At 43.4% G+C, this 17,981-nt stretch overlaps 1 protein-coding gene across 1 annotated transcript; it reads right to left on the bottom strand.

Moving 5' to 3' along the window:
* Positions 1–608: 608 nt before the first annotated feature.
* ZNF671 (zinc finger protein 671) lies at positions 609–15,064 on the bottom strand. The gene is made up of 4 exons (XM_027038196.2): positions 14,668–15,064; positions 3,756–3,882; positions 3,148–3,270; positions 609–2,540 (listed from the first exon to the last, which is right to left on the bottom strand). Exons 1-4 carry the CDS (start codon positions 14,977–14,979, stop codon positions 1,333–1,335), a joined length of 1,770 nt encoding a protein of 589 aa, XP_026893997.2. The 5' UTR covers positions 14,980–15,064; the 3' UTR covers positions 609–1,332.
* Positions 15,065–17,981: the final 2,917 nt, after the last annotated feature.

Below are 17,981 nucleotides of genomic sequence, written 5' to 3' on the forward strand. Positions count from 1 at the left end.
TTTCCTCTTCATAGTGCCTGGGGACATGAGACATTCCATAGGAACCAGGGACCAAACTCATTCTGCTTCCAGATACACTGGAGGTTGTCACAACTACCTCTCCACAGTTACTTACGGACCCGGGCCACATGACAGGTCCCACAAAGCCCGTAAGTCTTTCCCAGAAGACCTCGGGCAGCAGCACAAATTAGGCCAAACCTGGAATGAGAGCTTTTCTCTGCCATCACACTGTCCTCTCTGAGACATGAAAAACTGGGGGCTCCCATAAACTTGATCCTTTCATGTTGGTAGAACACAACTATGTCCTCAACACACCCCACACAATGAACAGAACCCTCAAGATTAAAAATGGCTGAAAGAGGGGCGCCTGGGTGGCACAGTCGGTTAAGCGTCCGACTTCAGCCAGGTCACGATCTCGCGGTCCGTGAGTTCGAGCCCCGCGTCAGGCTCTGGGCTGATGGCTCGGAGCCTGGATCCTGTTTCCGATTCTGTGTCTCCCTCTCTCTCTGCCCCTCCCCCGTTCATGCTCTGTCTCTCTCTGTCCCAAAAATAAAAAAAATAAAATAAAAAATAATAAAAAACGTTGAAAAAAAAAGAAAAAAAAAGGCTGAAAGAATAAGCATTTTCTCATTGTACAAACATGAGCAACGAGAGGCATGCAGTTCCAGGGCTGGATGACGTGAGACCGTAGACATCCACAGAGAGCATGACATGAGACCAAAAAGTCCATGAAGACAAACCTTTGCAAGCTTCCTGGAAAACCCATCTCATGAGCCAATTCTTTCCACACCTAACCCAGACAAAAGGAAGGAAATGAGGCCCCTGATGGTCCATGGAGGCCAAACATGACTGCAAGGGACTGTGGAGACAGCACAGAGGTCCGCCTGCCTGAGCATATTGAAGTGACAGACACACACGGTGGAGCTTTGCCAGATGGTAACGGTAGGGTGGCTTTGCCACTGGCAAAGGGACTCAGCAGTTTACAATGTGCAACACAGCTCCCGAACGCACCTCACATACCAGGCGCTCCCAAGGAATCTCCCCAGTGTAGATGTGCACAAGTGTGAGCTACGACTTGTGAATGATGGCTCCCTCACAAAGCCTACTCTCAGAGCTTCACTCTGGGGAGAACGGTCAGGCTGAATGAGGAGACAGCACATTCGCTGTACAGCTGAGGCCTTTGTCCAGGGTAGACTTTCCCGTGCTGAAAACGGTTTAGTCTTTGGGTGAAGGCTGTCCTATGTCCGATGCACACACGATCCCTGCTGGGAATTCTCAAATGAACTATAAGTTGGGGCATTGACTAAAGGATCTCCCACATTTGCTGCAGTATTAAGGCTTCTCTCCTGTGTGAATCTTCTGATGGAGAACAAGTGTGTGTTTGCAGTTAAACTCTTTCCCACATCTGCCACACACATAAGGCCGCTCTCCACTGTGAACTTTCCAGTGCCGAATCAGATTCGGCCTCTGGGTGAAGGCTTTCCCACACCTGCTGCACTCGTAAGGATTTTCCCCAGAGTGAACTTTCTGGTGCTGAACGAGTTTAGAGATGCAGCTAAAGGCTTTCCCACATCTGCTGCACTCATAATCACTGCTGTGAATTCTCCAGTGCACGTTAAGGTGAGAGCTCTGGCTAAAGGCCTTCCCACACTCACTGCACTCGTAAGGTCTCTCTCCAGTGTGAGTTCTCTGGTGCAGAAGGAGTGTGTGTTTGCGGCTGAACTCTTTCCCGCATGTGCTGCATACATAAGGCCTTGCTCCTGTGTGAACTTCTTGGTGCCTAATGAGGTTAGACTTACTACTGAAGAATTTTCCACAATTGCTGCACTGATGGAGTCTTTCGCCAGTGTGAACTCGCCTATGTTCAATGAGTCCAGAGATTTGTCTAAAAAATTTCCCACATTCACAGCACTCATACGGCCTTTCTCCAGTGTGTATGGTCTCATGTTTGAAAAGGTCACAGCTTTGGCTAAAGAGTTTCCCACACTGGCTGCACTCATAAGGCCTTTCTCCACTATGGATTCTCTGGTGCCGCGTAAGCGTGTCTTTGCGGGTGAACACTTTCCCACATTCAGTGCACCTGTGATGCCTCTGTCCAGTGTGAAGGGCTCCGCCAAGCCCGGTGCTCTTGTAGGGCTTCAAAGGCATGCAGGGGACTTGGTGCTGAGGAAGGCCAGAGGGGGCTGGCAAGTCCATCCTACCCTCCGTGCATATGGAGGTCTTCTCTGGCACATATGGTCTGCAGCTTTTCACGGAGGCCCTGCCCTCACCTCTTCGGAAGGGCCTCTCTCCAGTGGGCTGCTTCTGGTGCTGATGGAGGCTGGCACTGAGCCACCATTGCTTCCAACGTGCCCCCCGTGCGGGTGGCTTCGGCCTGGCCTCTCCCTGCTGGCGTTCAGTCAGGTATAAGATTTCTTTCAACACTGAGCCAGAGCTGTCACATGGGCGGGTCTTCACACCTGCCTCAGGAGTCCTGACCCGTGACACTCCTTCTGAGGAGACAGAGGATGTATCATTATCCTCCACTGCACGCCAACAACCTGAAACCAGAGAAGCGTTGCTAACACGCATGCTGGACTCTGCGGACGCGCAACCCCATCACAAATAAGTGTATGACGCATACAGGAACACATCAGCAGGACCGTTTATAGGACAAGGGAAGTTGGGACAGGTTAAGAAATGGGCTGAAAACACAGAACTGGGTCTCTGAAGGTCACAGAATGACGGAAGCCCCCCGAAGACAAGGATATGTGCACAGAGTACGGCAAACGGCTTCCGGGAGGAATCTGGCTGCCGAGACAGGGGAGTGCTAGGCAGAAGGGCACGCACAGGCCCAGGAAGATCCACTTACAAGTGTATAGCTGGTGCTTGAGGATTATTTAAGGGTATGGGCCCATCTCCTGACACGTTAAGTGTCAACGCTGTAAAACAACGTGGACTGAGCAGTGGAGAAGACCGGGTGCGGGGCAAATGAGAGACGGCAAGGGGCTTCAAGTCAGACGGGAAATAAGCGACGACGTCAAGAACGGGGAAGGATGGGAATACTGTGTGGCCACCAGCCTTGAAACCAAGCACTAGTGTGCAAAATTAATTCTGCTGGTTTTGAACCCCACCTTGATATCATGGCCCTCCCCCACATGCACTCACCAGGTCCAGGTCCCTTCGGAGCCTCTCTTTCTGTGGCTGGGGTCACATCCACCTGGTCAGGCACCCAGGGATATTCCCTTTGCTTTGGTTGTGCGACTAAGCATGATATGGAGGGTGCAATTCCTGAGGGAGACACAGGACAGGTGAGCGGCCACTACCGGCCAGAGCAACTCATCCCATGATGCTCCACAAGTTCAAAAAAAAAAATTATCACCAAAACAAAAACCTTGAAGGAAGGTTTTGCAGGCACAAAGGTCCTGCAAACTCCTGGTATAAGTAAGCCCCAGAAAATGTCACCTAGAAAAAGGGAGAGGAACTTTAGGCACAGAGATACCATAGTTCTGGACAGATTCACCAGCCCAGAAAATGCCCAAGACAAAAGCATCCATGGGGCAAACCATGCGCTGTGACTCTCAAAGCCTTAGCTGTGTGGCTTCGGGATGGGGTCACTAAGAGGCGAGAACACTCCATACGGCTCAGACCTGGCACCCACAGTGCCTACTCCAGGAAGCCTGGCAGGGAAGCAGTGCCTGTGATCTGACCAGGGAAGGACACAGCGGACCGTGGCGAAAAAGAGAAAGAAGATGGGATTGGTGTGCGGACCTTACCCAGTGAGGCTAAAAGTGCAAAGTTCTCGAGCATCACATCCTGATATAAAAGTCTCTGAGAATCATCAAGGAGCATCCATTCTTCCCACGAGAAGTACACAAACACGTCCTCAGAGATCACACAGCCCTGCAATGACATGGCCAGCAGGGTCCAGGAAAAGTCTCTTGACTGAGTATCCCCACTCTACCCACAACAATATCAGGCTCAGCCACATCCCCATGTGCCTGCCAGTTCCTCTGGGGTGCCCTAAATCATGCCTCCTAGACATAAACCTAGACTCACTGCTCTCACGGAAGCCCCCAGTAACAGGGCTTCAGGACCATCAGTTGACACTCTCCCGTCTCGTGCACGTCACTTCTCAGACCACACCCCCACACACACCTTCAGTCACCTAGCACCACTCTTCTTGCCCACACCAGACTCCTCACATGTTGCCCTGCAACTAGCACAGAGAGAACGCTTGGCAGTACATTCGGGATCCCATCTTGCAACAAACCTCAAGTGGCCCCAATTGCCAAAGGAAAGCCCCCATTCCTGCTTTGAAGGCCTCTCAGTCTGGACCTTTCCTTCAATTTCAGGCACCCAGAACTCCATGTGTATTTCAGGTACCTGCAGCCTTCTTCCAATTCTCTGCTGCACATTGTATTAGTTTCCTATAGCTGCTGTAACAAACCATTACCACATTGTGGCTTAACACAAATTCATCTTCTTACCACTCTAGAGGCTATAAATCCAAAATAGCACTCACTAGGATAAAATCAGGACTGTGTGCCTTTGGGCAGTTCTACAGAAGAATCTGTTTCCTTAACTTTCCCAGTTTCTCAAGAGCTCATGCAATCCTTGACTCCTTGCCCTTTCCTCTGTCTTCAAAGCCAACATATGTTATCACTCTGACCTCTGTTTGTTTCCTCAAATCTTCTTTGACTCTATTCTTCTGTGATTACACTGGGCCCAATGGATAATCTCTCCATTTTAATATACTTAATTCAATCATATACACGAAGTCCCTTGTGATACGTGAGGTAACATATCCAGAAGTTCAAGGGATTAGAACATGGACATCTTTGGGAGGCATTATTTCATCAATTATACACATGCTTTATCCTCAGTAGTCACAACTTCCTTATCTCCACCCAATCCTCTGAACATTAGTTTTACGACTGACTTCCCCAGTTCAGTTCATAGTGCAGCATGTTCACAATTTTGAGTCACCTCTAACTCCCTACCTTTCTTCTCACAATCCACTTCAAACAAAACAGGCCTTAGTAAAGTAACAAACAGAAAATATAATCTGGGGCACCTGGGTGGCTCAGTCAGTTAAGCATCTGACTTCAGCTCAGGTCATGATTTCATGGTTCGTAAGTTTGAGCCCCGTGTCGGGCGCTGTGCTGACAGCTCAGAGCCTGGAGACCACTCCGGATTCTGGGTCTCCCTCTCTCTCTGCCCCTCCCCCACTCTTGCTCTGTCAATCTCTCTCTCTTGAAAATAAACATTAAGAAACACACACACACACAGACCTCCCCTAAAAAAAAAACAAACTAGCCACCAGGAGGATGACTCTGGAAGTTCTGCTGTGACCAGAAGCACTGGCAGGAAAAGACCTCCTCTCCTGGCCCATCATTGGCTGGGAGCTGCCACCTCATGATGCAGAGCCTTCTGGGTATTGTAGTGACTACCACCCCACGGGGCTCGGACAGGAAGCCAGGGTGGTCAGAGGTGGAAGGCAAAGAAATCATTTATTGAGAGCCTACTGTGTGCTAAGTCTGCCAGTTGCTCCCAAGCCACAGCAGGTGTCCCATGTCCTAAGCATGAATGAACTGGCCCTGGCTATTCTGGAGGTTCAGGATTCGTAAATCCCAGCCTCACCCCTCCTAATTTAGGACACAAGGGGAACAGTTTCACCTCCAGGATGTGAAATGAAAAATGAAGACAAAACCTCCCTGGTAGACCTCTGTGCAGTTGTTTAAATGCTTCTCACACATAATGCTCCATTCATTAAAATGGCAGGAAAAAACAGTCTGTATATATTGGTGAAGTTATGTATAAAGCACTTAAAATGGTGCAAGGTGCACATTTAGTGCTGGATACAATCCTCATCACCACCAATCTGGGCTCTCATATACCCATGTGGCTGAAGAGGAGTCCATGCTGCCCATTTGCAGACTTAAAGACCATATCTATCAAAATTCAAATACACATACCCCAGACCAACAAGTAGCCTTAATAGAAATGATTAAAATTTTTAAAGGACAGAACAGTGTGTACAACCTGTGACATTCAAAACTATTCTAAGAAAAAACAATCAAACATACAGAATGCTATACGTTTCTGCGTGTTTTGGGTAGCCTGTTGCACTAAGGTTATGTTTTTCTAAGCAAGATGATTCAAGATTTACAATTTAAAAAATATTTTTCGGGGCGCCTGGGTGACTCAGTCGGTTAAGCATCCGACTTCGGCTCAGGTCATGATTTCATGGTTCGTGAATTCATGAGTTCGTGCCCCACATAGGGCTCTGTGCTGACGGGCTCAAGGCCTGGAGCCTGCTTCAGATTCTGTGTCTCCCTCTCTCTCTGCCCCTCCCCCACTCACGGCCTGTCTCTGTCTCTCTCAAAAACAAATAAACATTAAAAAAAAAAAAAAAGTTAAGGGGCGCCTGGGTGGCTCAGTCGGTTGGGCGTCCGACTTCGGCTCAGGTCATGATCTCGCGGTCCGTGAGTTCAAGCCCCGTGTCGGGCTCTGGGCTGATGGCTCAGAGCCTGGAGCCTGCTTCCGATTCTGTGTCTCCCTCTCTCTCTGTCCCTCCCCCGTTCATGCTCTGTCTCTCTCTGTCTCAAAAATAAATAAAACGTTAAAAAAAAATTAAAAAAAAAAGTTAAAAAAATGTTTTTCCTCAGGACTGAATTGTAGCTTAGGGTGGACATCATTTCAAATTTTGTAGCACATTTCTTCTGTATCTTCTGTTCAAATTCACAAACTTTGAACTTGAATTACAACCAATCACACAGTGTTTAGGTTCCAATTGGCAATGGAATCTGCCAGATGGCATCTAACTTCAGGGCCTCAGCTCTAGAGGAAAGCTAACCTGGGTTTGCAGTAACTCCATTATTGATTATGATTCCTTGAGCATGGCCTCACCTCTCCAAGCCTCCACTTCCTCATTTCTGAAGTGGGGAAATACTAGTATACAAAACATATGGTGATTGGAACTATTTATTACCTGGGGAATTACATGCTATCCTCTGGTCATTCTCCCAACAGCACTTCAGACCCTTCCCACCGGAGGAAAGAAAGTGACTCCTGACCATCCACATCTTCTTAACCTGCACCCTTGATTCAGAGGGTTCCAGGTGCTCATCTCCTGCTACCACCCTCAGGTAAACTGGGTCTCACATGGATCTCTGTATTCAGTGGAAGCTCACACTAAATTCCTGACTCATACCCACCAGGTTCAGTGTCCCAACAGGATAACGTCCCTTGATACTGAAGACCAAACAGGGTACTGTACACTTCTAGGGAGAAAAAGTGAAGCCAATGAATTCTATGGAAAATGTCATACCATTTATTTAGGACACCTTTAATTTCTCTCAGCAGAAGAGTTTTGTAGGTTTCAACAACCAAGTTTTCAGTAAAATTCAAATAACTTTGTAGCTTTCAAAAAAATATTTAAAAATGAATGTAATGTGGGGCGCCTGAATAGCTCAGTCAGGGTTAAGGATCCAACATGGGCTCAGGTCATGAGCTCACTGTTTGTGGGTTCAGCCCCACATCGGCCTCTGTGCTGACAGTTCAGAGCCTGGTGCCTGCTTTGGATTCTGTGTCTCCCACTCTCTCTGCCCCTCCCCTGCTCACACTCAGTCTCTCCCTCTCCCCAAAATAAATAAACATTAAAAAAATTTTTGTTAATGAATGTAATGAAGTAACTTAAACATATTATTCTGATTCCTAAGAATTTTATTATTTGATGCTATAGAATTGACCTGTAACAATTTCATCATTCAATTTTTGTGTTCTATGCATTGTTGACATATAGACTATAGTTCACTTACATCTGTCTACGCTTCATATGTGTATTCATACATATATGTAAAGGGAGAGAACCTGTACACAGCACTTTACATTTACTTATGCCAGTGAATTTTTTGTACCAATTGATATGATAATTTTTCCTTGACCTGTTTAATATGTTAGATAACATAATGTTTTGCTAATATTAAAGCAGCCTGGCATCACTGGAATACATCTCTCTTGGTTATGGTGTATAGTACATTTTATACATTGCTGAACTTTGTTAATATAGTCTTAATGTTATTTGTATCTATATTCATGAGGTTAGTTCTAGTATACTTTTCAGATGACTTAGAATTCTCTTTATATTCTATTATGTGTTCTGTAAGACAGTTGTATTTGGTATTAATTTCTAAACTAAAATGTGTTTGTATACTTTTCACATGCCTGATAGCCACTTGGGTACCCACTTCTACTGACCGCTCATAATTTGGGCATTTAGACTGGAGTCTTATTTCTTGCTCTGATTAATGCTATTTCTTTGTATGGACTATGCATTGATCCCTTCACAATTTTAGACATTGGAGATATCCTCTCTTGATTTTCTTGTTTCCAGTATAATTAACATACAGTGTTATATTAATTTCAGGTGGACAATATATTGATTCAACAATTCTACGTGTTATTCAGTGTTCATCATGGTAAGTGTACTCTTATTCCCCTTCCCCTTCATCTTTTCCACTCATCTCCGACCCACCTCCCCTCTGGTAACCACCAGTTTGTTCTCTATATTTAAAAATCTTGTTGGGGCGCCTGGGTGGCTCAGTCGGTTGAGCATCTGACTTCGGCTCAGGTCGTGATCTTGCAGTCTGTGAGTTCGAGCCCTGCGTCAGGCTCTGTGCTGACAGCTCAGGGCCTGGAGCCTGTTTCAGATTCTGTGTCTCCCTCTCTCTCTGCCACTCCCCCGCTCATGCTCTGTCTCTCTGTCAAAAAAATAAACATTAAAAAAAATAATAATAATAAAGTAAATAAAAATCTTGTTTTGTTTCATTTTTTTTCCTTGTTCATCTACTCTCTTTCTTAAATTTCACATACAAGTGAAATCATAGGATATTTGTCTTTCTCTGACCAATTTTCACTTAGCATTACACCCTCTAGGTCCATCCACATTATTGCATGTGGCAAGATTTCATCTTTTTTTATCGCTGAAAAATATTGCTTTGGATATACATACCATCTTGCCAGCTTGCATTCCCACCAAAAGTGCACAAGGGATCCTTTTTTTCCATATCCTCACCAATACTTGTTGTTTCTTGTGTTTTTTATTTTAGCCATTCCAACAGGTGTAAGGTTCATTGTGTGTGTGTGTGTGTGTGTGTGTGTGTGTGTGTGTGTCTAATTTACTTATTTTTAAGAAAGCAGGAGAGCAAGCAATGGAGGGGCAGAGACAGTGAGAGAATCCCAAGCAGGCTCTGCACTGCCATGTCGGGCTCGAACTCAACGAACTGTGAGATCATGACCTGAGCCAAAATCAAGAGTCAGACGCTCAACCAGATGAGCCACCAAGGCACCCCTCATTGTGGTTTTGATTTTCATTTCCCTGATAATAAGTGATATTGAGCATCTTTTGATAGGTCTGTTGGCCATTGGGATGCTGCCTTTGGAGAATTATCTGTTCACATCTTCTGCCCATTTTTGAACTAAATTCTTTGGGTATTTTTGGTGTTGAGTTGTAAAAGTTCTGTATATATTTTAGATACTAACACTTTATCAGATATATCATTTGCAAATACTTTCTCCCATTCAGTAGGGGTGGTCTTTTTGTTTTATCATTTCATTTGCTCTGCAGAAACTTTTATTTGGATGTAGTCACAATATTTTATTTTTGCTTTTGTTTCCCTTGATTAGGAGACAGATCTAGAAAAATGTTGCTATGGCCATAGACAGAAATTACTGTCTCTGCTCTCTTCTAGGATTTTTATAGTTTCAGGTCTTCCATTAAGGTTTTTCATCCATTTTATTTTTGTGTATGATGTAAGAAAGTGATCCAGTTTCATGGTTTTGCATGTAGCTGCCCAGTTTTCCCAACACCACTTATTAAAGAGACTATCTTTCTCACTGGATATTTTTGCTTCTTTTGTTGAAGATCAATTGACCATATAATGGTGGGTTTACTTCTGAGCTCTCTGTTCTGTTCCACTGATCTATGTGTCTGTTTTCTGTCATTACTATATTGTTTTGATTACTAGAGCTTTGTAGTATATCTTGAAAATTGGATTGTAATACCTCCAGTTTTGTTCTTTCTCAGGATAGCTTTGGCTATTTGGAGTTTTTTGTAGTTCCATACATATTTTAGGATTATTTGTTCTAGTTCTGTGAAAAATGCTGTTGGTATTTTAATAGGGATTGCATTAAATGTGTAGTTTGCTTAGGTAATATGGACATTTTAACAATATTTGCTCTCCCAATTCATGAGCATGGAATATCTTTCCATTTGTTTCAGTTATCTTCACTTTCTTTCATCAATGTTTTATAGTTTTCATAGTACAGTCTTTCACCTCTGGTTAAGTTTATCCCTAGGCATGTTATTATTTTTGGTGCAATTATAAATGGGATTGTTTTCTTAATTTCTCTTTCTGCTAATTCATTATTAGTGAATAAAAATGTAACTGAGGGGCCCTTGGGTGGCCCAGTTGGTTAAGCACCAGATTCCTGATCTTCGCTCAGGTCATGATCTCATGGTTTGTGAGTTCAAGTCCGTCAGGCTATGCACTGACAGTGTGGAACCTACGTGGGATTCTGTCTCTCCTTCTCTCTGTTTCTTCCTCTCTTGCACTCACGCTCTCAAAATAAATAAATAAATAAACTTTAAAAAAAGTAAGTAAAAGTGTAACTGACTTTTTTAAACGTTTATTTATTTTGAAAAAGTCAGAGACAGTGCAAGTGGGGGAGGGGCAGAGAGTGAGGGAGACAGAGAATTCCAAGCAGGCTCTGCACTGTGAGTGCTACCCCAATGTGGGGCTCAAACCCATGAAAACAAGACATCATGACCTGAGCAGAAACCAAGAGTTGGATGCTTAACTAACTGTACCACCTAGACTCACCAAAATGCTACTAATTTGTATCCTGTGACCTTGCCGAATTCATTTATTAATTTTAGAATTTTCTGGTGGAGTATTTCAGGTTTTCTATATAAAGTATTATGTCATCTGCAAATAGTGAAAGTTTTACTTCTTCTTCCTTACCAATTTGGATTCCTTTCATTTCCTTTTGTTGTCTGATTGTTATGGTTAGGACTTCCAGTACTATGTTGAATAAACGTGGTGACAGTGATGCCCTTGTCTATCTCCTGATCTTAGGGAGAAAGCTCTGTTTGTCACCATTGAGCATGAGGGTAGCTGTGGTTCTTCATATATGGCCTTTATCAAGTTGAAGTATATTTCCTCTAAACCTACTTTGTTGAGAGTTTTATCATAAATGGATGTTGTATGAGCCACATGACTGGCTCAGTTGGAAGAACATGTGACTCTTGATCTTGGGGTCATGAGTTCAAGTCCCACATTTGGTGTAGAGATCACTTAAATAAATTAGAAAAACTTTTAAAAAATGAATGGATGTTGTATTTTGACAAAAGCTTTCTCTATATCTACTCAAGTGATCATGTGGTTTTTATTCTTTCTCTTGTTCAGGTAACGTACCACATTGATTGATTTGTGAATACTGAACTCACCCTTGTATACCAGGAATAAATCCCACTTGATTGTAGTGAATTATTTTTATAATGTTTGGTTTGATTCCATTTGCTAGTATTTTGTTGAAAATTTTTACATCTATGTTCATCAGATATTGGCCTGTAGTTCTCTCTCTCTCTCTCTCTTTTTTTTTTTTTTTGTTTGGTTTTTTTTTTGTTTTTTTTTTTTGGTAGTGTCTTCATCTGGTTTTGGTGCCAGGATAATACTAGCCTTGTAAAATGAATCTGGAAGTTTTCTTTCCTCTATTTTTTGGAATAGTTTGAGAAGAATAAGTATTAACTCTTCTTTCAATGTTTGGTAGGATTCACCTGTGAAGCCATCTGGTCCTGGCCTTTTCTTTGTTGGGAGATTTTTGATTACTCATTCAATTGCATTGCTAGTAATAAGTCTATTTAAATTTTCTACTTCTTCCTGATTTAGTTTTAGGAGGTTATAAGATCCTAGTAATTTATCTATTTCCTCTAGGTTGTCCTATTTGTTGGCATATAATGTTTCATAATATTCCTACAATACTTTGTATTTGTGGTGTTGGTTATTTCTCCTCTTTCATTTCTGCTTCTGTTGGAGTCTTCTATTTTTAATTTAAAAAAATTTTAATGCTTATTTATTTTTGAGAGACACAGAGAGAGAGACACAGCATGAGCAGGACAGGAGCAGAGGGAGAGGGAGACACAGAATCTGAAGCAGGCTTTAGGCTCTGGGCTGTCAGCACAGAGATCGACACACGGCTTGCACTCTGAGCCACCCAGGCACCCCTCTATTTTTAATTTTTATTAATTTTTGATGAGTGTGGCTAAAGGTTTATCAGTATTGTTGATCTTTCCAAAGAACCACCTTTTAGTTTCATTGATCTGTTCTATTATGTTTTAAGTTTCTATTTTATTTCTGCTCTAATCTTTATTATTTCTTTCCTTCTACTGGTTTGGGGTTCTGTTTGTTCTTTTTCTAGCTTCAGCACAGAGCCCAATGTGCGGCTCAATCCTACAACTATGAGATCATGACCTGAGCTGAATCAAGAGTTGGACACTTAACTGGGCCACCAAGGTGCCCCTGGAGCAATCTTTTATACATATCTATTGAATCAAGTTAGCTGAGATGTTGTGTTTTCCATATCCTTACTGTTTTTGTGTGTATTCTATTAATTATTAAAATAATTTTGGGGGACACTTGGCTAGCTCAGTTGGTAGACCCCTGATCTTGGGGTCATGAGTTCAAGCCTCATGTTGGGTGCAGAGATTACTTTAAAAAATAAAATAAATAAAAATATTTTAAAAGAATTTTTGAAGGTCTGTTCTTATGTACGTTACCATTCTTGTATTTTCTTGATTAAATTACTTGTTTGATACTGTAAAATATCCCTATGTTATCTTTGGTAATATTACTTTCCCGGAAGTTTACCATTTTTTTAAATTTTTAATATTTTTTGAACTTCACCATTTCTTATATTAATCACTCCAAACTTATTAGTATTCATATCTTATTCCACTCCATTCCTTTTAGCTTATCTCTATTTCAGTAATGAGGGATCTTTTATAACAGACTGTATGGAGTTTTCCCAATGCATTTAATACAGTCTGACATGAGGCACCTGAGTGGCTCAGTTGGTTGAGCGTCTGACTTCTGCTCAGGTCATGATCTCACGGTTGGTGAGTCTGAGCCTGCATCAGGCTCCTCCCTGACAGCATAGAGCCTGCTTGGGATTCTCTCTTCCTCTCTCCTTGCCCCTCCCCAACTTGTGCTTTCTCTCTCTGTCTCAAAATAAATAAAATGAACTTAAAGAAAAAAACACACTTTTTAAAAAAATGTTTTTTATTTATTTTTCAGACAGAGAGAGAGAGAGAGAAAGAGAGAGAGGGAGAGACAGCGCCAAATGGGGAAGGGGCAGAGAGAGAGGGAGACTCAAAATCTGAAACAGGCTCCAGGATCTGAGCTGTTGGCAGAGAGCATGATGTGGGGCTTGAACTTGTGAACCACAAGATCATGACCTGAGCCGAAGTCGGAGGCTTAACTGACTGAGCCACCCAGGTGCACCTGAAAAAAACAAAACAAAACAAAACAAAACAAAACTTTTGAAACTAAACACACTTAAGGGGTGCCTGACTGGCTCCTTCAGTGAAGCGCACAACTTTTGATCTCGGGGTTGTAAATTCAAGCCCTACGTTGGGTGTAGAGATAACTTTAAAATCTTAAAAAATACAATACAATACAATACAATACAATACAATAACATGCTTAAGAATTCTACCCCTAATTCTGATCTCCAGGCCTTGACCTAGTCCAGATCACCATCCTCACCCTGTGGACATCTCCAACCCAGCCCATTCTCCCACAATCCCAAAGCTTCCATCCCCAAACCCCATATGACACCTCCAAACTCAGACATCTCACAATTAACCACGTCCAAAATCCAACTTCGGATCCCCTTGAAACCTTCCTACTTTGACTTATTGATTTCCATTTTCAAGACGTCCGTGAAAAATAATAGAACAGCAAAAATTAAAAAGTTAGTTTTTCACTCCTTACTCTCAATCACTGCCACTTCTGTTGCAGCAGTAAATAGTGTTGGTTCTAACCTTAAAATCTATCCAGAATCCGACCACTTCTTCCCTTTCCTCTGGCACTACTCTGGTTCACCCATCGTTAAAACACTTTTGGGAGCCCGGTACACTACGTACTTACTGGTCTCCAGGAATTCATATTCCCCGCCCGCCCTAATCTAATTTTTGCTGAGCGCAAAAAATGTGGCTACTTTTGAAGCCCGCCCCCCCCCCCCCAACACACACACACCAAGTCCTTCTACTCAAAATCTGATGGGTCCCAGAGTCCTCACAAAGAGTGCAACTTCTCACCCAAGGCGTGAGCCCTCACACTCTGCATACTGCAGACGCAAGACCCCAGACTCCGGTTTTCCTCCGTCTCAGTCCCGCCCAGGCCCTGCACCAAACGGCCCCTCCCCTACAACCAGCTCCCGCACCCCGTCACGCCGGCGCTCAGACACTGGGCCTCAGCCCGCGAGCGCCTCCCCGGCCCGGACACCGGGACCCGGGCCGCAGGGACGCGACCAGGCGCCCCGCGCTCGGGCCTGGAGGGTCTGGGCGGGGGGTGGGGAGGGCGGGGAGGGCCCGGGAGCCGCGCGTTTACCTGAGCCGGGTACCTGGGCGCAGCCGCAGCCATCGGACTCTGTGGGCGGGGCGGGAGACGCCGGCTCTAGGTCGGGGACGCAAACACAGCTGTCCCAAGTCTCACCCCAGCTGCAGGGCCACGGTGGGCGTCGCCAACGCCGAGCCTCGGATTTGTCTCCATGAAACGAGGACAACGTCTCCGCCTCCGGCCTAACCAAGCATTCAAAGGCCCCGGCTTGTGTAGATCCTAACAAAAAGTGAGAAAATGCCGATTGCAAGGAGGATGCCAGGCCCGCCCAGTCGCCTTTCTCACGCACGAAAACGCAGCTCTCCCGGGCCTTCATTGGACGTGCGGCGAGTAGGCTTCTGGGTAATGTAGTTTCCCATGAGCCTTAGGTCCAGACAAATGGTCCTGGGCTGAGGTTCCTGGCAAAAGCAAAGGGCCACAGAGAAGGGCGTGGTAAATGGTACCCGCTCTCTTCGAGGAAGGGGCAGGACCCGGATTCCGTGGAGTGTACTCCTGACCGATTACAGAAATGTCTGTTGACATTACTTCAGATGTTCCCCAAAGCCACAAAACCAAAAGGACACAACACCACACCCTATCTCTCTGTCCACTCATGTGTGGGAGCTAATAAGTATCACCCGGCTGCTTTTTAAATACATACACAAGGAAGCTTTAGGATCAGTTTTGTGAACTTCAGTTCTGGTCAGGGACAAGAGAGAAAAGACCAGACAGGGCCACTGAGTGGAAGGGAAAAAAGGGATGTTGAGCAGCTGTGAAGCCAGTGGACAGATTTCCTCAGGAAAGTTTTCTCCAGCTTGTATAATCAATTGGTGATTGTACCAGCCCAGCAAGGGACATTTTTTTCCAGATAATATTTTTTACTCTATATCCTAAGATACATAGAATTGCTTTTAAGATCTGAGACAGGTCGAAAAGGAATGCAACCATTTCAAGGTCATTTCCTGCTTGGACGGGGTCTGTCATTGTCAAATGTTTGAGACACCATGAGGTGTCTCACATATCCTCCTGTGAAGTAATCACTATTTCACGTGATATTTTGGGGGTAGGTTTCTGAACAGGGAGTTGAGATTATGGCTGAAAAAATTTCTGAGTACTGAAGTATGAGAAACAAAGGAATAAAGCTGAGCACATGTCTGTATTGAAATCCTGACCACAGTCAAAGCTTTGTCTACAAGTTTTGATTCTTTTTTTCTCTCCTGGAAACATGGAACAGTTGGAGGGAGAGAGAAAGAGGATATTTAGAGGACATTAGAATGGTAAAAATCAATAGCAAAACTATGTTGTCATGGTAATTCATTCTTCTCGTGTGTATTTTCAATGAACAACTGCCCTGTCTTAATTAGTGGGGTTTCAAGGAGTTGTGTATATATAGGAAATATCCTACCTTCAGAGATCTTTGTCCTGCATTCTTCATTGACACTGTCAGGATGCCTAAAGTGTTTTATGTTCAGCTGTTTTCAATACACCACCAAAAATCAGCAGTTAGGGCTATTTTCCCACCACAGTAATAGGGTAATATGTGTTTACATACACCTGAAAACATGGCAAAAATGGTGATAGTAGCCATGTGTTTTATGCCAGTCTCAGCCTATCAATAACCAATATAATGTCTGGAATGACCCTTGTGATTCTTATTATGATTGTAAAACACCCTCAGTGATAACCATCAGGAAACTTTGAAAGAGACAAGATTACTTACAGGCCCTGAAAAGCACATGGCACACTTGGGGCCACAGAGCAAGTTTGCTGTAGGGAGAGAGAAATGTTGGGGGGGTGGGGGGAGGCAAAGAGGGGGAGCAGAGAGAATGGGCCTGGGGTTCTGTTTTTATTGAATTGGAAGATGGGGACCTAGAGTTTTATGGGCATATTCTTTAATGGTGAAATTAGAACAAGAAGGGGAATTTAGGGGCCCGTGGCTGGCTCAGTTGGTAGAGCATGAAACTCTTTATCTCAGGGTGGTGAGTTCAAGCCCCATGTTGGGTGTGGAGACTACTTTAAAAAAATTTTTTTTAATCCAGGTGAGTGTTGTTGATGTTCTTCAACCTTTTGTATTTCAGTAAGATGTTTGTTTTAAATTTTTAAATAGGAGAAAGCTTCTGACAGGACTGCTATTGATTTTTAACTTTCATTATATGTAGGAATACCTATAATTTCTTGTTAATTATAACTTTTCATGTGATTTTAAAAGGATTCTCAGCTTTCATATGTCAACTTTCAGTATGAATATGTACTCCTCAATTACTGTAATATAATTCCTAATATGTTCCTAATCTTATACCACCAAAAATGCCAGATAGATCATTTCATTTATAAGTCTTTCCAATGTCTGTAAAGTACAAGTTCTCTTTCATTATAATTACAGTAGCATTTTCACACTAAAAAAAAAATGCCAGTAACTTATAGTCATGATTCAATTTTCCCACTTTTTCAAAAAGTTGTTTTTTATAATTGATATTTTTAAAATCATAAACAATATACTCACATTTTATGTTTATATTAGAATCTTCTCTTTTACTTCAAAAGTTTGTACTACATTCTTGTGTTATATTTGCCATATGTATGATGGTATAACTAGGTCATTTGTCTGGCATTAAGTTCCCACGTTCTCTAATGTAATTGCATCTCTTTAATGTCCTTGATGCAGGCTGGGTAGGCCCAAGGACCCAGAAGATATCCTACAGGAGCAGTCAAGAGACTCCTTGGCTTCCTGTAGAATAGAAATTAATCACTAGCCAGGATGAAATGAGAGCAGAGTTTATTAAAGACATAGAATGCAGATACAGAGCATCTGGGAGATTCAGAAGAGGAGAGGGAGTCTTGTTTTTTGTGGGGAATGAGGATTTTTTTGAGGACAGTGGTCTGGTGTATGTGTCCTCTCAGGCATCCAGGAATTGGTCAAAACAGCATCCAGGAAGTGATCAGAAATCACTTATGCCCTGGAGCCTAGGATCTCCGTGTCATGGTATCTGGAGTCAGTGGTCTTGGAAAACACATAATGACCCCACCCAGTCACTTCTTTGGAACTCAAAAGTAATCATGAACTTCTTGTCCTTGTCTGAGGAGGACATACATTATAAGTACTATAAGGCATGTGTAGGGTGGGGGTGCAAGTCCTAGCAAGAACAGAAGCAGGAAAAGGAGCAAAAAGCAGTCCTTTATGGGTCCCTTCAGTTCCCCTGTCTCATCATCACATTGCTTCCAAATAATGTACAATTAGAACCACAGGCATAAATCAAACCCAGATTAACTTTGGCCACAGGCAGGGCTCCATAGGCAGGGCTAGGACTTCTGACTTTAATCACGAACAGATGCTCTGAA

The sequence above is a fragment of the Acinonyx jubatus genome, chromosome E2 (genome assembly GCF_027475565.1).
Source record: "Acinonyx jubatus isolate Ajub_Pintada_27869175 chromosome E2, VMU_Ajub_asm_v1.0, whole genome shotgun sequence".
Lineage (NCBI taxonomy): Eukaryota > Metazoa > Chordata > Mammalia > Carnivora > Felidae > Acinonyx > Acinonyx jubatus.